Genomic DNA, 22,375 nt, shown 5'->3' on the forward strand with positions numbered 1-22,375 from the left:
GTAGTAGTGCACTACGGGAATGAATCTTTACATCCTGGGTAATGATTTGCGTCGAGAAATGAAAAAGTTGGTCAGATGACGCGCGTTACCTAGAATTTCAAAATACAATCACGAGAAGAAGAAATTAAAACGCTGATCTGATATTCATGAATTTGTAGCATTAAAATAGTCATAATGATGATGATGATGACGACGACGACGACAACGAGGACAACGACAACAATAACAACAACGAAGTTTCAACAATGAAAATTTATCAAACCGAGTCGTAATTTCCCTAATGATTATCATGGCGGTCAGTTTATTTGCTTAGGCGATTATAAGTGTTTGTATTTCCTACCCTTTATTGCGAAGCTAGCTAGTTTATGGACACGTACTTCCAAGAAATAAAGTCAAATTTTGTTCGGATCTTGATCTTCAGGGATCATTCCATTCAAGAAATAAGCCTACGCAAAAAGTAGACGGAGGTGATAAATGCTTTGCAAAGGGATAGCCTGTATATTTCTCGTGATTTCGCAGGATATAAGAGGGCCAATTATCACTACAGATCCGAAGTTGGCAGAGGAATACTCAGAAAAAGGAAATTAATCCAATAAAAGTAAAAATACTTCAAAGGAACAGTGTCGCCACTTCCAACTTTGAATGGTCCCCAAAAAAAACATCAAAGAAAACGTTAAAATGTTTTGGTTTTGCTAACAATAACCTATATAGTGCACAGAAACTAATGTTATCTTTGGTTGAGGATGGCTTCGATGGAAATGGATTGCAACTTGAAAAAAGAGGCCAATTTTTCCTTTTTTTTCTGTGTAATTTTCCGGGTTGACTAAGGTGTAATTTTCAAACTCAATTTCCCCATGTTCACTGCGATTATAACTCGCGTTCCTCTCAAAAGACATCCGTCTTCCACTGTGAACTGATTTCGTTTATTTATTTTGCCACACCACAAATATAATGAAAACAAAAAAAAAATAGAAATAGATTTAACAATGGTGAGGAGACCTAAAGGAAACTATGAAGCTTATATTAATTAGGCCGCCCAGTTATTGTTTTACAAGATGAAATCAAAAAAGAAGATAAGAAAATGACGAAGGATGCAATTACAATTTCATACAATTGCAATGTCAAACGGAAGGATACAATACGAAAAGAAAAGCTACAAAAAAAGTTAATGCTTAAACGAACTGATATTGTCTGAGGTAGTAGCGTTTCAACATTCCTGCTTGCCAGGTCAGCCATGAAGAATCAGGAAATGTCCCACTTGATTCTACTGGATCTCGCGCAGTGCCCTCACCGACAAGCTTAGCATTGGTGGGAAGGGAGGTAAAGCTTAATTACAAAAAGTGCTATTGCTAGTAGATTTTAGGAGGGGGTGGGTTATTTTGTGACGCGAAGCCTGTGTGCAAAGAAGTAAAAACAGTATCTGGCTCTTGAACTAGATGGTTGTCAATGTTTGGTTTTATTTCCCATCTACGGTATCTGACCACCCTGACTGCAACATCACATGTGACAACAAAGCCCTACAATAAGGTAGATGATGAATCAAGACATTCGGATTGTTTAACCAGGTAACTGCATGTGTCAGAAAGAGAATAGCCGCATTGTGCTTTTGCGACTGTATCAAATATACCTGTTATAGCAATTACAACTAAAGTTAGAATGAGAATGATATAATATTCAAAGTGACGCAGGCACATTCGAAAAAAGGAAATTTTAAATCCGAGTGCTCCTATCAGGAGTCGAGCCTAGGACCTTCCGATTACTAGTTCAGATGCTCTACCACTGAGCTACAGGAGACTCGTGGAAGCTAAGGCCATTACACTAGGTTCATGGGACAAACATCTTGCATACTGCTAGGATTTGAATGTCAATTTGTGGCATATGCGCAGTGGACTAAATGTGATGGAATATTTTAAGCCTGGTGATTAAATGATAATCATGTATTATTTAAAGTGACACAGGCATACTCAGGAAAAGGAAATCCGAGTGCTCCTATGAGGAGAAGAAACTAAGACCTTCCGATGACTAGTTTGGATGCTCTACTACTGGGCTACAGGAGCCTCGTGGGAGCTAAGGCCATATGAGCAAGAATATGTGTTCTTGGTTATAATTTTAATTTGCGTTAGGGCACTCCTTGCCGAAACCTTATGATACCCCATCATCAGAAGAAAATAATTACCTCTTTACATTCTCATCCAAATTCCCATGCACTCAGCCAGTGTGATCACTGTAACACAAATGGAAGGTGGGTCACGCCGAACTCACAGATAACAAATTCTGTCCTCATTTCTCTCCTAACTCTAGCTCTCTGGCCTTTGTTAGTCTCGTGCTGAATATTATATAGGAATAATGGAAAAACTTTCCGGTCTTGCCAAAAGCCATTGTACAGTGGTTCCCCTTGATAATGTTTTACCGCTCGAAAGGAGTACATGATTTTCACTCACTTTCGTAGTATGTGAAAGGGTAGCGAAATTTAAAATACAATTTGTTTTTCAGTGTTACGAGATTTTGACCTGACATTTTTCCGAAGAAAACTTAGATTTTCTTTATCATCAACTCCGAATTTTTGAGATCTGTGATATTAGTCATATTCTATGGTCGTCCAAATGTTTCAATATTCGCTAAGTTGTATTCGCTGTCGCTAAATTGCATTCGCTATCGCTAAATTACATTCGCTGTCGCTAAATTGTTCATTCGCTGTCGCTAATACTTATTCGCTATCGCTAAATTGTACATTCGCTGTCGCTAATACTCATTTTCTATCGCTAAATTTTATTCGCTGTCGCTAAATTACATTCGCTGTCGCTAATACTTATTCGCTATCGCTAAATTGTACATTCGCTGTCGCTAATACTCATTTGCTATCGCTAAATTTCATTCGCTGTCGCTAAATTACATTCGCTGTCGCTAATACTTATTCGCTATCGCTGATATTCATTCGCTCACGCTAAATTTCATTCGCTGTCGCTGAGTGTTTCCATTTCATGCGCTAAAAATTAACTCAGGGTATCCCCACACGGGAAAGTTTGTGGAAAGCCGCTAACCGCAGATTTGCATTCAAAAGCATGTGCCGGATCTCACGATGGCCGACGAAAAGGTATGGAAATGCTCTTCTGAAATTAAAATTTCAGATTTAGTTCGCTTCTAAGCCGTTCCTCAGTGAAAAGCTGGGGCAAGTATACGAAAAGGCTTTCTCCGGGGCTTTGTATGAGCTTAAAGTTTGGTTCATGGCACCATCGTGCTTCGTCGAGGCGGGAAAATACGTTCAGGCGAATGCAGCGGGACTCTGTAAAGGGAGGATACGGACGGGCGGATGCGGACGGCGGATGGCGGATGGGGCTTTAAAAAAAAAACAAAAAAAATGAAAATAGCTAGGATGTTGATACCGTTAAATTTTTTGGTTAATTTCCACCTTCTAAGAAATGCTTGCTTTGGCAATTTTTTTTTAACTTGAATTAATTTAAATCTTACTGTCAGTCAAACAGCGAAAACGCTATAGAATGTTTCTTCTCGTTTTTCAACCAAATCAGTCTGAGTTTGCAGAGGAACTCCGTACATTAGTACGACACACCATCCGGCAAAACAACACTTTCATATTCATGAACAGTTACGGGATAATCTAGCCTCCCACTAAAAACGACTGCGTGGGAGGCTAGGGATAATCTGATAAACGGGAAAAGTAATGTATGAGCTCTTGTTAGGCATTATAGATTGGAAATCGTGGTTATTGTTCGAACAGACACATCGATACAAGTTATTAAAGATTATTTTAAGATGTCCAAAGATTTCCCTGCGTAGGATTTGCGAACGTGTCATTTTCCTCCCAGGACATGAAATCTGCACACAAGCGACGTTTCCTTTCAAGTTATAATTTAGAGCAGAGCATGTCTTGAACAATCGAGACGAATTAAAGATCGCGATTTTTTTGGTGGTCCCTCGCTGAAAGAAACATAAACTTCTCGTGCTTGAAAAAATGTCACTTTTTTTCTCTGGGAAAATTTTATGGGTTCCATATTTGAACGTTTGCGGTCGCGAAAAAGTTATGTTTTGCCAAGATGTCTGATGTAGAGGAACACGAGTTAGAAAAGACAGTATTCCTCGGTTTATTCAGCAGTGGAACACCAATTTCAGGTCCGCTTCTTAAGGAGAAAGCGAAACATTTCTCAGCGCAGTTGAAAGCGGAGTCGACCGATCGCGAAAGCTTCAAAGCATCAACCGGTTGGTTAGACAAGTTTAAAAGTCTATTCACAATTAAATTCTGTTTACTTTATTTCGTTCCTTTACATTACTGTCTCATTAATATTCATATTTTCGATTATCCGGACTATTTATTCAAGTCCCAACGAGTCCGGATAATCGAGGTTCGACTGTACCAAGTTCACGGAGAAGACGACCCCTGACAACTAGGGACTGAAGGCCGCCGCCGAGGCAACTGGGGGAAACCAGAAACTGACCGAAAAAACCTGTTTTTTCTGTCAGGTAAAAAAACTGAATGTTCAAAAAAGGGAAAAACCAAAATCCGCAATGAATATCAAAACCGAAAAGACGCAAAACCCGATCAAAAAAGTCCCCCTATTGTAAGGAAAACTTTGCTTGTGTGCAAATTTAAAGGGAAGAAAATGATACGTTCGCAAATCCTACGCATATAAATCTTTGGACATCATAAAATGGCTTAAAATAATCAATCTGTCTGTTGCCTAACAAGAGCTCGTACAGTACTTTTCCCGTTAATCAGATTATCCCGTATACTAACTCTTCATGAATGTGAATGTGTTGTTTTGCTGGATGGTGTGTCGTACTAATGTACGGAGTTCCACTGCAAACTGATTTGGTTGAAAAACGAGAAGAAACATTCTACGGCGTTTTCGCTTTTTGACTTACAATAAGATATAAATTAATTCAAATTAAAAAAAAAATAGCCAAAGCTAGCATTTCTTAAAAGGTGACATTTAACCAATAAATTTAACAGTATCAACATCCTATTTCTTCTTCTTCTTCTTCTTTTTTTTTTTTTAAAGCCCCCTCCGCCGTCCGCCGTCCGCCGTCCGCCGTCCGCATCCGCCCGTCCGTATCCATGTTTTACAGAGTCCCGTATTTTCCCGCCTCGACGAAGCACGATGGTGCCATGAGCCAAACTTTTTAAAAAAGCTCATACAAAGCCCCGGAGAAAGCCTTTTCGTATACTAGCTCCAGCTTTTCACTGAGGAACGGCTTAGAAGCGAACTAAATCTGAAATTTTAATTTCAGAAGAGCATTTCCATACCTTTTCGTCGGCCATCGTGAGATCTCACATGCTTTTGAATGCAAATCTGCGGTTAGCGGCTTTCCACAAACTTTCCCGTGTGGGGATACCCTGAGTTAATTTTTAGCGCATGAAATGGAAACACTCAGCGACATTTAGCGAGAGCGAATGAACATCAGCGATAGCGAATAAGTATTAGCGACAGCGAATGTAATTTAGCGACAGCGAATGAAATTTAGCGATAGCAAATGAGTATTAGCGACAGCGAATGTACAATTTAGCGATAGCGAATAAGTATTAGCGACAGCGAATGTAATTTAGCGAAAGCGAATGAAATTTAGCGATAGCAAATGAGTATTAGCGACAGCGAATGTACAATTTAGCGATAGCGAATAAGTATTAGCGACAGCGAATGAACAATTTAGCGACAGCGAATGTAATTTAGCGATAGCGAATGTAATTTAGCGACAGCGAATACAACTTAGCGAATATTGAAACATTTGGACGACCATAATATTCTGTGTCTGTCTGACGTCGCACTGCCGCTATTAACCATAAAATACAAAAACAGTTAAATGTGGACATGTTTTCCATAAGAAATTTTCAAGCTTTACACGACCCTTACGGCAAAGATACCGGCCACTTTCATCAGGTATCATTAAAATTTCATCAAACTCCAGACTACCTGTCACGCATAGAAACCACTCGAGCGACGTGACTTTGAAAGCCATGGAAACCAACTGATATGTATAAATGCATTCAGGTCCACAAGCATGCCGTAAAATATACTTTTAGTTGCATTCGATTGGCCTCATCCCGCTATGTGTAAACAGCGCTACTCTTGCCAAAGTCAAAATTAATCGCTCACAATAGCCCTTTTCACGGTTAACTCTGCTCATTTGAATTACAATGAAATCTAGCCTGTATGCGAGGCAATTTCGGGCTATTTTGTAGTTTTAGCCCGAAATTGCCTCGCATGCACGTTGGATAACATTGTAATGCAAATGAGAAAGATCAACTGTGGAAAGGGCTATTGTGTCACATAGAAGGGTGATTGTTAAAGTTACCCACGTACACAACTTCGTCCCCAGTCTACACCAAGTTCGTCACGGCATGCACAGCTTCTCTGGCGACATCTGAAACACTGGTCCATATGACGTGTCTTTGGTGGTCAAAGATGGAAAAGAGTTTAAGGCTCACAGACGAGCTCTTTCAGAAGCGAGTCCTTTCTTTGAAAAGCTTCTAAGCTGCGACATGAAGGAAAAGAACGAAGGAGTCATTCGACTGGAAATATTAACCGACTCGCAGATGGCGGATGTTCTAGAGTTTATTTACTCTGGTAAAGTTGAGATTTTGACGGAAGAAAATGCGGCGAGCCTGATCGAAGCGGCCGATTATCTGTGCTTTTCAAGCCTCAAACAGAAAGCTGGAAATTTTCTGGAGCAGAATTTGTCCACTTCGAGCTGCCTTTGCGTTCACCGCATGGCTGTTAATTATCTATGCGAAGAGCTTATCGCCAGCAGCCAGAAATTCATCTGTTCAAACTTTTCCACTGTCGCGGGAACAGAACACTTTTTGAACTTGTCGTGTGATGAAATTGAAAAATGGATTTCAAGTGATGACATTGTTATCGACACAGAGGAAGACGTTTTCAAAATCGTGCTTAGATGGATCGATCACGACAAGAGCGAGCGAAGCGTGAAATTCAGCGAATTGTTTCGTCACGTACGACTGACTTTTGTACCCCGTGACTTTTTAATAAACGATGTCGTGACCAATGATCTCGTGGCAAGAAATAAAGACTGCATGGATGGTGTGACTAGTGCATTAGCGTGGATTGACCGGGTGACCAATTGTGATGTTCCAAGACCCCACACAGCACGGAAGGATTTTGAGACATCAGTGATTGCAGTTACTGCCGGAGGTGAGGAGCCTTTCCACACTTCTTTCTATTCTCCTCATAATGATGCGTTGTATCGTTTGCCCCAAAGAACTGTTCCCGAGCGACCACCAGAGCACATAATTTCATGTCGAGGAAAACTTTTTGCTGTTTCTCAAGATATCGATAAATCGCAATGCTATGATCCTGATTTAAATCGCTGGTATCCAGCACCATGGGCGACTTCATTTTCCAAGCTCGAATCGCTGACTGACGAACATAAACTTACAGCGGTTTTGGTTGTCAAAAGCGAAATTTGTTTCATTGTTGAAAGTAGCGGCGCGAATTTTACTTGGCTTTGGAAGTATGACCTTGATGCTAATTCGACGGTTCTACCGATCCGCTGGCTACACAAAAGATCTGCTTGTCTTGTCGCTGAAGGCAGGTTCATATACGTTCTCGGAGGATTTATAGAATATGATTTCTCAATTTCAATCGTCCCACATTGTGCGAGGTATGACACAAAAGAAAAGAAATGGCAGGACATAGCGAGTTTGAAACTAGCACGGTACCAAGCTTGTGGTGTTGCTACAAACGAAAAGATTTACATTTCCGGAGGGCACGGTGACCTTACTGTTTCAACAACGTGTGAAATGTACAACGTAGATGCAGATGAATGGCATTTCATAGCCCCTTCATCATGGTTGTTTTTTTACCCTGGAAGCTTGGTGTTATTGGATGGTACTTTGCACGCAATTTCTCAAGGCACATCCGATGAATGGACAGTCGAGTGCTATGACCTTGGGAAAGACAAGTGGAACATTAAGACGCGCATTCCTGTTTCCGCAAATAGGACGTTCATGTGGGAACAAATGAATGCTTGTTCATTAACACTTTACAAAGGAGTGTTAGCTAACCTTCAGCCCGCATACATTGAAGAAATGGAGAAGCCGCAGCCAAAAGAACCTGCGCTGACACAGTATGCAGAGTTGTGACAACCCTGATAATTATGTAATGTTTAAAAAACGAGCAGGAGTGTTTTATCGGGTTTAAAACCACGAGGCACAGCCGAATGGTTTTAGACCCGATAACACACCTGCTGCGAGTTTTTTTCAAACGGCTTCAAAAACAGGCCTGGAAAAGCGTGTGTCAATAGAGTTCATAACAATTATGCTTTTGTGAACGTTCGAAATTAGTATGCGAGAAAAACACCGCATACTAACGAAGAGTGTTTTATCAGCTGATAAAACACCACATACTAATAAGGAGAAATTAATTGTTATTAAGTCACTGCGCGTGATGTTTTGTCGACCATATGCATTTGATAGGTCAATGGGCTTATGAATTATCATTGAGTTTCTGAATTTTTTATTATTCTTTGCCACCAGAGTGTTTACAATGATATAATAAATTATTTAAATGTAGTTATGGGGGAAGTTACCAGTAAATAGTATGAATAATTTGCTTAAAATATGGGAATAAGTAGGAGATTAAAACGAATTTGGGTGAAAATAAACTGTGGCGAGGAGGTCCCCAGAAACCATAAGGTTTATAGCGAAGAGACCTCCTCATGGTAGCTCAGCGTAAACACAATTAGTTTAAGAACGGAATAAGATAATCAATGATACAAATGTTAGCAAGAGTACAATAGATAGTTTAAAAGACTTTTCCTAAAACAAGGTTGGTTTTCTGACTTAGTAATGTTTGTGGGCAAAGAATTCCATAAAGAAGGAACTAAAAAGAGAAAAGTGAATTTTTTTTAAACAATGAACAGTATAAAACTCGCGTTGTGATTGTTGGAGCCGAGTTTGTGATTAGGTTATAGACCCACGATTGAAGTCATGGAGTGTTGTATCAGTGCACGTGATCAGAGTGTAGAGTCTAGCCAGAGTGACTGGTTCAGCAATGTTTTGCAAACTGTTTTTGCGAGTAGCGGACAAACATAGGCAAATTTTTGCAAGAAAGGAAAACTGCCGAACAAAGACCGTTGAGAGTGACCTCAACCAGGTTAAAAAAAAAACTAGAACTTTGTTGTGATGTGAAAAGGAAGGAAATATTTGCCCAAATTTGTCGCCGATAGAAATCACGTAATGGCAAGTAATCGATCACAGATCGCAGTGAAGCAACTGGCATGCTGTAATATTTTGGGGTCAGAAATTCCTACTGGAATAAAGGTTAGTTTTGAAATTATTGTTAGTGAAATTCGTTCGGATTATACTCTAATTTAGAGGATCTCAACTGCGTATGTGTATAAATGGTCTTAAGTTTGCTTGAGAGTTTTTGACTCGGCTCTGTCAACGTGATGCTCGCTCACGAAATGTGGTCAAAAGTCTTGGTTATTGTATAAAACAAATAGATTCCATTTTGCCGTGGGTCTGTACTCTGATAACGCACAGAGGACGTCAAAACGTGGTAAGAACATCAGTCACGCTACTCACCCTGTGCGTTATCAGAGTAAAGACGCACGGCAAAATGAAATCTATTTGTTAAGTGTTGGTTCGGCAGGTATGGGATCGGTAGTCACACACAGATCTAGTGAAGTGATTATGAACTTGGTTATTAAAGAGAAATAAATTGGAAAATAGGACAGGAAGTGTTTGGTGGTGGTAACAGAACAAATATCGCACAGACTTCCCACAGGTAGCCAATGTACTATATTCTGGTAAGGCCTGTGTGCTATATTGCTATCATTCCTTGTGGGATCTACTACACTACCCTCGTAATGTGATGATTTGATATAACAGATCGAACGACAAAGAAGATCCTGGGGTGAGGTCGGTTTCTCAAAAAAGTCTCGATAAGTCCCGATACTTACCGGGTCCGATAAACAGCTTTGGAATCTGTTTTCTATCGATTGGTTGAAATTTTTCAGCCCAATATTCCCCTTCAGGAGCTTATGATAACCTCCTGTCCCCTTAAAATTGTGAACATTTTAAACTTCAGCTTTCATTTGCAAAAGAAAAAAATTCCATTGAGGACCACTGCGCCCGTAATATAGTTTTCGGGCCCGAAAGGTTATTGGGGATTTCTAGAATCGTTCCTCTGGTGCTTTTATCGTTTCTGTTGCAGGCAGTCGACTACTTACTTTACGTCTACATCAGGAAATGAGATTTACTGCTGGTTATATTACACATTACACTAACATTTCTAGCACAGTGACCAGCTGTGATTGGTGGATTTTGATCTTCAGTTCTTGTGGAACTCAAAGTTACACAGAGGATACTACGCGGCGACGAGAATACATCAATTTTATTTTCGAGTAGTGAAGACAATATGGTACCCCACTTTTATCGGGCGACGTGTTTCAATGGGCGCGATTTCGTAATGATGAACGAACGCAGCGGGTGAGTAGAATATTTGTTTTAGCACGATAAAATAAAATTCATATCTTCGAACCGCTGTGTAATTTTCTTTTTATTTCATAGACAAATCTATCACTCGCCATTTTTTCACTGACTGTTTGCACAAACAACCATGAAAAAGCGGGAAATGACGTCATCAATATCCTGACTAGTGAGAATAAGGAATATACGCTACTCGTGTCCCGGATGTAGTTTCGTATGAATTTTTCCAGTGGTGTATTTTCCAGTAAAACACTCGTGTCTATATAATAAAAAGAGATTACTGGTCACTTGAAGTATTTTATGAAGAAGGGAGTGAGTCTATTGCTATTAGTAAAAAAGTGAGTTATAATCGGAAATCTAATACTACACTGTAATGTGTAGAAAACTTTCAAGAAAGCTGATGGTTACAGCCAAATCCGTTGTATCGCGCTGCGCGTTTTGCAAACTTCGAAGACATTTTAGATTACTAAAATATCTCGAGATGTTGATAAAATGTCGTGTCTTAGCTCAGATAACACACTTGAAAACAGTAAATGAAAACGAGCAGACATGACCAAAGGCAGTAATTACGATCTATAACGGAAAAAATAGCAAGTATTTATGCTTAAACAGTTCAGGCAATAAGTCGAAGTAAACACTAATCACCGCTGAGGCGTTTCAAATTCCCTGCCTCGGGCGATACTCAATCGACTGGTTTGCTTCGAAAATTCTCTTGATCTTTCTTACGAAGGTCTCCCCAACTTGCAAGAATAAAGCAATGGCTGTTACCCTCCACCATTCCCTCAACAAAAATACCACTCTCCACCGCAATTCCCTTGGATTTTGTCGAGTCATTTTCAGTTCTGTTTTCCCTCGTCTCGTGAGGATCGTAAGCGGGCAAAGCTGGGCGAGCGGATTGCGTTGTTAGTTGCATAACCCCGCCCTGATTTCTCAGCTGATACGAAGATTCCTTAACCCTATTTTACAAATGGTACCAAGGACAAACTGTCATTTTATCGATTTTGTATAAAACGTAGCCCTCACCGTGTTCTCTAAACTCCCTATGTTAAAAACAACTAATGAAAAAAAAATACTGTAGTTAATTACGGTAGTCATTCTCCTGTTGAGTGTTACTATCAATAAGAAAGAAAGAAAGAGAAAGCTCCTTCACAAAGTGGTTTTTTAGTAGGTTCTGGGTTGAATATTAATAACAAGAAGAGGCTGGAGCTAGGCCTTACTTGTGCCATTGGATTTACAGCTTCAGTCCGGCTAAAGTAGCAAAGAACGAAAAAAAACATCTCACTCCCTCCTCTAATACAAAGACTATTTTCAAAAACTCATAGAGCTTGGGGTACGTGTGGAAATTCGCGACACAATAAAAAATTTATCAAACCGAGTCGTAATTGTCCTTATGATTATCATGGTGGTCAGTTTTATTTGCCTAGGCGATTATAAGTGTTTGTATTTCCTTCACTTTATTGCAGAGCTGGTCTATGGACACGTACTTCCAAGAAATAAAATCAAATTTTGTTCGGATCTTGATCCTTAGGGACATTCCATTCAAGACATTAGTCGACGCAAAAAGTAGACTGAGGTGATTAATGCTTCGCAAAGGGATAGCCTGTATATTTCTCGTGATTTCGCAGGATATAGTGGGGTCAATCTTCACTACAGCTTCGAAGTTGGCAGAGGAATACCCGAAAAAAGGAAATTAATCCAAAAACGGAAAAACTACTTCAGAGGGACAGTGCCGCCACTTCTTACTTTGAATGCCCCCCCCCCCCCCCCTAAAAAAAATACATCATAGGAAACGTTAAAATGTTTTGGTTTTGCTAACAATAACCTATATAGTGCACAGAAACTAATGTTATCTTTGGCTGATGATGGCTTGGATGGAAATGGATAGCAACTTGAAAAAAGTGGCCAATTTTTCTTCTTTTTTTTTTCTGTGTAATTTTCCCGGTTGACTAAGGTGTAATTTTCCAACTCAGTGTCCCCATGTTCACTGCGATTATAGCTCGCGTTCCTCTCAACAGACATCCGTCTTCCACTGTGAACTGATTTCGTTTGAGGTAGTAGCGTTTCAACCTACCAGTACATTCCTGCTTGTCAGGTCAGCCATGAAGAATGAAATGTTTCACTTGATTCTACTGGATCTTGCGCAGTTCCCTCTCCGACAAGCTTAGCATTGGGGGGAAAGGGTGACTAGCTTAATTACAAAAAGCGCTATTGCTAGTAGATTTTAGGAGGGGGTGGGTTATTTTGTGACGCGAAGCCTGTGTACAAAGAAGTAAAAACAGTATCTGGCTCTTGAACTAGATGGTTCTCAATGTTTGGTTTTATTTCCCATCTACGGTATCTGACTACCCTGACTGCAACATCACAGGTGACAACAAAGCCCTACAATAAAGTGGATGATGAGTCAAGACATTCGGATTGTTTAACCAGGTAACTGCATGTGTCAGAAAAAAAAAAAAGAGAATAGCCGCATTGTGCCTTTGCGACTGTAACAAATATACCTGTTATAGCAATTACAAAAAAGGTTAAATTGAGAATGATGTATTATTTAAAGTGACGCAGGCATATTCAAGAAAAGGAAATTTAAAATCTGAGTGCTCCTATCAGGAGTCGAACCTAGGACCTTCCGATTACTAGTTCGGATGCTCTACCACTGAGCTACAGGAGACTCGTGGGAGCTAAGGCCATTAAACTAGGTTTATGGCCCCTAACAAACATCCTGCATGCTGCTAGGATGTAAAATGTCAATTTGTGGCATATGCGCAGTGGACTAAATGTGATGGAATATTTTAAGCCTGGTGAATGAATGAGAATGATGTATTTATTCAAAGTGACACAGGCAATTACTCGGAAAAAGGAAATCCGAGTGCTCCTATGAGGAGACGAACCTAAGACCTTCGATTACTAGTTCGGATGCTCTACCACTGGGGTACAGGAGACTCGTGGAAGCTAAGGCCATAAGAGCAAGAATTTGTGTTCTTGGTTGTAATTTTAATTTGCGTTAGGGCACTCCTTGCCGAAACCTTATGATACCCCTTCATCAGAAAAACATAATTACCTCTTTACATTCTCATCCAAATTCTCATGCACTCAGCCAGTGTGATCACTGTAACAAAAATGGAAGGTGGGTCACGTCGAGCTCACAGATAACAAATTCTGTCCTCATTTCTCCCCTATCTCTACAAGTGAATACTTGGTCTTTGTTAGTCTCGTGCTGAATATTATATAGGAATAATGGAAAAACTTTCCGTGTCTTGCCAAAAGCCATTGTACAGTGGTTCCCCTTGATAATGTTTTACCGCTCGAAAGGAGTACATGATTTTCACTCACTTTCGTAGTATGTGAAAGGGTAGCGAAATTTAAAATACAATTTGTTTTTCAGTGTTACGAGATTTTGACCTGACATTTTCCCGAAAAAAACACTAACTTTATCACTAACTCCGAATTTCTGAGATCTGTAATATTAGTCATATTCTGTGTCTGTGTGCTGTCGCACTGCGCTATTAACCATAAAATACAAAAACAGTTAAATGTGGACATGTTTTCCATTAGAAATTTTCAAGCTTTACACGACTCTTACGGCAAAGATACCAGCCACTTTCATCAGGTATCATTAAAATTTCATCAAACTCCAGACTATCTGTCACGCATTAAAACACGTACTCGAACGACGTGACTTTGAAAGGCGTGGAAACGAACTGATATGTAATGCATTCAGTTCCACAAGCATGCCGTAAAATATAGTTGCATTCAATTTGCCTCACCCCGCTAAACAGCGCTACTCTTGCCAGGAAATGTGGCTCAAAATTAATCGCTCACAATTGTGTCACATAGGGCATGGATTACCCACGTACACAACTTCGTCCCCAGTCTACAGCACGTTCGTCACGCCATGTACAGCTTCGACCGAAATCTGGCGCTAGTTCAAAGATGGATTTTCCCGCAAACACTGGTCCATATGACGTGTCTTTGGTGGTCAAAGATGGAAAAGAGTTTAAGGCTCACAGACGAGCTCTTTCAGAAGCGAGTCCTTTCTTTGAAAAGCTTCTAAGCTGCGACATGAAGGAAAAGAACGAAGGAGTCATTCGACTGGAAATATTAACCGACTCGCAGATGGCGGATGTTCTAGCGTTTATTTACTCTGGTAAAGTTGAGATTTTGACGGAAGAAAATGCGGCGAGCCTGATCGAAGTGGCCGATTATCTGTGCCTTTCAAGCCTTAAACAGAAAGCTGGAAATTTTCTGGAGCAGAATTTGTCCACTTCGAGCTGCCTTTGCGTTCACCGCATGGCTGTTAATTATCTATGCGAAGAGCTCATCGCTAGCAGCCAGAAATTCATCTGTTCAAACTTTTCCACTGTCGCGGGAACAGAACACTTTATGAACTTGCCGTGTAATGAAGTTGAAAAATGGATTTCAAGTGATGACATTGTTATCAACGCAGAGGAAGACGTTTTCAACATCGTGCTTAGATGGATCGATCACAACAAGAGCGAGCGAAGCGTGAAATTCAGCGAATTGTTTCGTCACGTACGACTGACTTTTGTACCGCGTGACTTTTTAATAAACGATGTCGTGACCAATGATCTTGTGACAAGAAATAAAGACTGCATGGATGGCGTGACTACTGCATTAGCATGGATTGATCGAGTGACCGATTGTGATGTTCCACGGCCTCACTCAGCACGGAAGGCTTTTGAGACATCAGTGATTGCAGTTACTACCGGAGGTGAGGAGCCTTTCCACACTTCTTTCTATTCTCCTCATTATGATATGTTGTATCGTTTGCCCCAAAGAACTGTTCCCGAGCGACCACCAGAGCACATTATTTCATGTCGAGGAAAACTTTTCGCTGTTTCTCAAGATATCGATAAATCGCAATGCTATGATCCAGATTTAAATCGCTGGTATCCGGCACCATGGACGACGTCAGGTTCCAAGCTAGAATCGCTCACTGACGAACAAGAACTTACAGCGGTATTGGTTTTCAAAAGCGAAATTTGTTTCATTGTTGAAAGTAGCGACGAGAATTCTACTTGGCTTTGGAAGTATGACCTTGATGCTAATTCGACGGTTCCACCGACCCTCTGGCTACACAAAACATCTGCTTGTCTTGTCGCTGAAGGCAGGTTCATATACGTTCTCGGGGGATGCATAGAGAATGATGACTCGTTTTCAGTCGTCCCATATTCTGCGAGGTATGACACAAAAGAAACGAAATGGCAGGGCATAGCGAGTTTGAAAGAAGCACGGTACGAAGCTAGTGGTGTTGCCACAAACGAAAAGATTTACATTGCCGGAGGTTGTGATAAGTATACTATTTTAAAAACGTGTGAAATGTACAACAAAGGTGCAGATGAATGGCATCTCATAGCCCCCTTAACATCGTTTCTTTTCTCTAGAAGCTTGGTGTTATTCGATGGTACTTTGCACGCGTTTTCTCGCAGCACATCCCATGAATGGACAGTCGAGTGCTATGATCTAGCGAAAGACAAGTGGAAAGTTAAGACACGCATTCCAATCAGTTCCAAATCCTATTTCCAAATGCAAATGAATGCCTGTTCATTTACACTTTACAAAGGAGTGTTAGATAACCTTCAGCCCGCATACATTGAAGAAATGGAGAAGCCGCAGCCAAAAGAACCCGCGCTGACACAATATGCAGTGTTGTGACAACCCCCATATTTATTTATTTATTTATTTATTTATTTATTTATTATTCTTTGCCACCAGAGAGTTTACAATGATATACAAATTATTTAGATATAGTTAAGGGGGAAGTTGCTGGTAATATGGGAATTAGGATGTAAATAAACTGTCAGTGGCCAGGAGGTCCCCAGAAACCATAAGACTCATAGCGAATGGACCTCCTCATGGTTGCTCTGTGTAAATACAATTAAGTTAAGAACGGCAATAAGATAATTGATTATACAAATGTTAACAAGAATACCATAGATAGTTAAATTGACCATTTCGAATAAACGTTTGTATGAAGGTGCAATGGATTGTGTGTCTCTATGCAAATTACGTTATTGTATGTCTCTAATACGCCATTGATTGTCATACTATGCCATTGATTTTTCTATTGGTGTTAATGATTAACCATTGCGCGAGATTGAAAGTGTATTTGTTATCTTTGATTGTCTAAAGGTGAAATTGTTCATCCGTTGATGCTATTGAATGTTAATACATATGCAAATAGCGTTATTGAAAGTTCGTTCGCGTTAAAGAAGTTCATGGAAGTGCTAATGAACGTATATTTGCAGTATAGTTTCAACTGTTGACGTAAATGAATGTGTATTTTGCGTAAATGAACAGCAATGGTGTAAATGTCACGTAAAATGCGTGAAAAGTGTGAAATATGTGAAATGTATGAGAAGTATAAATAAAATAAAGGCTAAAACGATCTAATGAGCGAGTGTCACCGATGTATACTGAAAATAGTCATTAAAACAAAAGGCGAGTTCGCTGCATTCCTTTCGGGAGTTGATGGTAGGTTTGTACTTTTTTGTGTAAAATGCTTCGAATAGGCGAAGATTTGCGGGATCGCTTTCTTGGACAATGATCTTGATTTCAATGTCTTTATAGTCTTTATTTTGGCATACAGAGATGTGTTTCTTTAATACTATTATTCTAAAATGCTGCAGAAGGACAACATACAAAGATTGTCATTTTATCGATTTTGTATAAAACAAAGCCCTCCCCGTGTTCTCTAAACTTTCTATGTTTAAAGCAACTAAAGGAAAAAATAAATTACTGTAGTTAATTACGGTAGTCAATCTCCTATTGAGTGTTTATAATATCAATGAATATTTTACCAGAAAGCTCCTTTACAAAGTGGTTTTCAAGGAGGTTCTGAGTTGAATGTTAACAACAACAAGAGGCTAGAGCTAGGCCTTACTTGTGCCGTTGGATTTGAAGCCTGCCAAAGTGCCAAAGAAAGAAAGAAAAAATCTCACTCCCTCCCCTAATACAAAGTACTATTTTCAAAGACTCAGAGCTTGGGGTACGTGTGGAAATTCGCGACACGATAAAAAATTCGAATTCGAAAGCTTATTGGCAAGTTGCATTTTCAAATTTTAAATTGTAACGTTAGATATTTTGCCCATACCTATTGGCAAGTTGCGTTTTCAAATTTCAAATTGTAACGTTTTTGTTTTGTTACTTTAGCCTATAAAATTATGGTATCTAATTGGATCCCTTCCATTTTTTTTTTTATTGTAACGTCTTTTGCCAGAGAGTCAGTTTTTAAAATAACGTGAAGAAGAAAGGCCGTGCCTTTTCCTGACCGTGAAATCAGCCTTGCTCTTTTTTGCATTATAAGAGCAATTAAAGCCAATTGGGTATGCGAACTGCTTTGAGCTCAGTATCTCCTCTACAAATCTCTAGAGGATAAAGAACATCCATCCCTAAAACTACAATAATATCCCTGATGGGCTAGATACACCACCAAGACAAGACAAAGATATACCAATAACCAATTACTCTTGGCTGGGAATCATTTCTGTGGTTGATATGCGTAATAATGATAAACACTTTCCTACAGTTGGCTTATTGCGGCTAGCATCAATTGCTGTACTTGTCAACTGAAGAAACATTGACAAAATGGTAGTCGTTGACTGATACTCTTCGACTTGCGTCTAATTTCGCATTTATTCTCGACTCAGTTCTTTAACATACTTTGGTTGAGGACGGTGCTTCCTAATACCGAAGTATCTTTTCACGCTTTATGACTATGTGGGAAAAGAAGATCTTAGTATGGGCTATTAAAATACAGAAAGAACATTGGGGGTAACGACACAGTTTTAGGAATAGTTTTGGTCGAAAAAAATAGGTTTGCATAAGCGCATAGAGTCATCTTGACACATTACTGAAAATTTAGTGCTAGAAATGTCTTGAAGGCAGTAAAGAAGTTTTGTCTTTTCGCTAGCGCCTGTTAGTTTCTGTTTAGAAAGTTTTTGTTTTTGTTGTCTTATTTTATTTTTTTGGCAGTAAAAAACTTCGAACTTTCTTGTCGAGACAATTGGCAACCGCACGACCATCGAACGGCAAGGCTCTGTGGCTATAACAGTGCGTCGCATTCTTTCTGTTGAATCCTCAGAACAACTCGCTCTGATCTTTATGAACACTTATGATGATGGGAGTGAGGTTACCAAGAGCATAGAAAGGCGGCTAATTTAATTATTTCTTTTACATACCAAAATCCCTGAGTTTTTGATTGTAGCTAGTACGGTTGTCAGGCATGTATGTTTTGTATACACTTGCAGAAATGTTTTTATTCTTGTACTGGGAAGTAGTCTAAGTACATTGTAACAGGTTTTATAATGTACCTGCTTACGTCTTTGTCATTATTATTATATAATTTTGGTTTACCAGATTTTCCCACCTGGTGTGAAAACCCACGCGTACATCCCCGTAATAAGGGATGAAAGCCAAAAGCTTGCTTTATTTTGAACCGCCGGCTTTTAGTAAAAGTTGCTGAAAGAATATATTTAATAGATATCGTTACTTTGATTGCGTAAACCTTTACAAGGACAAAGAAAACGAGGTAAATTTATTATTATTTTTTAAAGCCAGCGAGGAAGTTGGCGGAAGAATTGACGAATTAAATGTTTCGCGACTCACTGGCGACGGGTAAGTACTCATCTTAAGCAGTTCCTCCTGATACAGAGGTATTTTGGCAATTTATGACTATGCTAGAAAAGAAGATCTTAGCAAGGACTATTGAAATGCTAAAAGAAAATTGGTGCTAACCGTACAGTTTTCAGAGGTAATTAAACAACTAACAATAAATCTAAAAAAATTTAACATACATATTAATGTAGGGATTTTGTTTCCCAATTTCCATATATTAAACTTCCAGCTTGGCTACGAGTATGCAGTCATGGGGTTTTTGATATCTTTTGTTAAAAATGATGAAATAAGACCTTCAATCACCTGCCAAATAATTCTAGAATGACGAGAGGAACGAAATCAACACAAACTTGTGATCTGTTCTAGCGCATTTTGGAAACAAAAATGCGAGAACTTGAAAAACATTAGCCTAATAGTTCAAGTTTCAATCGAAACCGGCCTACCGGTACCCTGTCTCTGGCCAGAGGCACTAATCGACAGTTTTATTGTACTGGGGTGATAATTTTTAACAAACTTGACAATTATTTTGTTGTTTCTGCTAACAGTCAAACATTTTTGGGTTTTGAAATGACAGCAAATTTTCGTGGTACTTCCCCTTTAATGGCCTTAGCTCTCACTATTCTCCTGTTGCTCAGTGGTAGAGAATCCGAACTAGTAATCGGAAGGTCTTAGGTTCGGTTCCCGATAGGAGCACTCGGATTTCCTTTTTCCGAGTATGCCTACATTAATCATTGAATAATTCATCACTCTCATTTATTCACCAGGCTTTAAAAACTCCATCACATTTATTTCCATAGTTTCTTTTAATTCGACGTAGTGTTTTAATCATCATGGGTGTAACGCCTTTGAACTAAGGTCGCTTTAAGAGAGATTAAGTTTTGTTGTGCAACTTTCGTACTGGATTTGTAATTAATGCCAACATTTACACAACAGTAATTTATAGTAAAGGGGCGGTACTTTAAGTCCGTCCCTTCTTCTCCTAATTTAATATTTACCTTGTTGTTATGTAATAATAGCGGAGCTCCGCACGCCGGAGGCGTGCGTGCGGAGCCCCATAGCTAAGAGAATTTGGTAACCCGTGAATGCGAGAAATTTTGGTTTGGTGCCGGTTTGGTTATGACGGCACTTTTGTCCATCCGTACGCCCGTACGTACGCCCGTACGCACGACCGTACGCAGCCACAGGAAAACTTAGATGTGTGAAGCCGTGTTGCGACCCGCGTTTGTTTGGCGGGAAGTTGCATCGCCAACTGCTTTAATTAAGAAAACAAAACGATCTTTTGAAGAGAACAAAATGCAAAGTCAATTTATGTGACCGACAGCGGGAGAAACAGCAAGACGTCTAGCGGCGGGAGAAACAAATCGACTGGCAGAATCTTGAAGTGAAACCATTTTACTCCGATCCTGCGTGACGAAACTTGGATTTTTGCTCTTTACGTGAAACGTTTCGCTCACTTGACGTTGTAAAACAAACGAAAAAAGTTAGCTATGGAATAAATAGGACTTGTTATTGTCCGGAGAGGCGAGTATATTCATGTAATTTTGTTGACAAAACTTTGCTGGTTTGCTCTCTTGCAAGATCTTGATTTCTTGCCCCTGATTTCTTGCAGTGTTAACACGCCGTTTAATTTAAGCTGAAGCTGCTAAATACCGCTAACTTCAGAGGAGTCTTTTGAGATCATTTTTTTCGGTCCATGTTGATTATTTCCCTGGGAGTTTTATTTTCTAATGGGGTGATTTTACGCCTTTCCTTGCTTTAGAATTTGGGGTGATTTTCCGCCATTCCCAATTTCGCCGTTCCACCCTTCCAGCTTTTAGCGTCACCGGCAGCCGAACATTTTTACTCCGATCTGGCGCGCCGAAACGTTGGATTTTTCCTCTTGGAGTGGAGCGTTTCGGTCACTTAACGTTGTAAAACAAACGAAAAAATCAGCAATGGAATAGAAGCACTGGTTATTCTCAGATGAGGCGAGTATATTCGTGTGATTTTGTTGACAAAACTTTGCTGGTTTGCTGTTTTGCAAGATATTGATTTCTTGCAGTGTTGACACGCAGTTTATAAGCTTATAAACTATAAAATAAGTTACTGCTAACTCCAGAGTAGTCTTTTGAGGTAATTTTATTGGTCCATGTTCATTATTTCCCTTGGAGTTATATTCTAATCTGGTCCAATTTTGCCTTCCATCAGTGGGAAAAAGAGCAAGGCGACTAGCGGCGGAAACGCCACATCATGAAGAGCGGCCGAAGAGAAATCATTTTTATACTCTGTTCCAACACGACGAAACGTTGGATGGTCTTGGATTTTTCCTCTTGAAGTGAAACGTTTCGCTCACTTAACGTTTTAACACGAACGAAAAAATCAGCAATGGAACAAAAGGACTGTTTATTCTCCAAAGAGGCGAGTATATTTATATCTATTTATGTGACAGTATATTTTTGTTGACAAAACTTTGCCGTTTAGCAAGATATTGTTTTTCTTGCAGTGTTGACCATGCATGCAACTCTTATAGCTACTGCTAACTTTACAGCAGTCTTTTGAGCTCGTTTTTTCGGTCCATGTTTGTTATTTTCCTTGGAGTTTTATTTTCTAATCTCATCCCATTTTGCTTCATTTAAGAAATTTTATTCTCAGGTAAAATAGTCAGTCAAACCATAGTTAGTACTACTAACTATGGTCAAACAAACGTGTCGTTGACATAAACTTACAGTTTATATAAACTGTCAAGTTTTTCTGGCATAAGCTTATATATTTCTAATTTTAGCATTTATTTGTGACAATCTTTACAGAAAACAAACACAAATACTTAAAATAATAGGGTATAACGGCAACGATTTAGACGTGGGAGTATTTTTGACTGAGCTGCAATTACACAATGTAAAACTAGTACGTGTGATTTCATTTTCATCAAAACATGATTTCATTTTCATCAAAAACATGTCCCTTTGCTTCTTGTAGGTGACTGGTGATTAGCCCATTCTTTTCATTTTTCAACTTTTTCTCAGTGTGTGGAAGGGAGTGTTTTTTCAAGTAACTCAACTGAAGGGTCAAGTTCAAAAACACAAAGAGATTTTAAAACTCCAGATAGAAGTAAGGTCTAGTAACTCTTGCCAATAATATATTGGGTCTCGGTTTCGTCGCTTCTCGACGGTTGCTTGATTTCGCAAATCTAATTGGAGATCGAAATGGAGATGTTTTAAATTGTCTAGGTATATTTTAACTAGCTCCTCAGAAACCACAAAGGTACACTGTTGAAGAAAAGTCTGTCATTTTTTTCACTGTGTT

General features: G+C 39.4%; 1 protein-coding gene across 1 annotated transcript; it reads left to right on the forward strand.

Moving 5' to 3' along the window:
* Nucleotides 1–6,387: 6,387 nt before the first annotated feature.
* On the forward strand, nucleotides 6,388–9,305 carry LOC146453725 (kelch-like protein 25). Its single transcript, XM_085096372.1, has one exon. It carries the CDS (start codon nucleotides 6,494–6,496, stop codon nucleotides 8,111–8,113), a length of 1,620 nt encoding a protein of 539 aa, XP_084952498.1. The 5' UTR covers nucleotides 6,388–6,493; the 3' UTR covers nucleotides 8,114–9,305.
* Nucleotides 9,306–22,375: the final 13,070 nt, after the last annotated feature.

Source organism: Pavona decussata, unplaced genomic scaffold (genome assembly GCF_977016875.1).
Source record: "Pavona decussata unplaced genomic scaffold, jaPavDecu1.1 SCAFFOLD_324, whole genome shotgun sequence".
Classification (NCBI taxonomy): domain Eukaryota; kingdom Metazoa; phylum Cnidaria; class Anthozoa; order Scleractinia; family Agariciidae; genus Pavona; species Pavona decussata.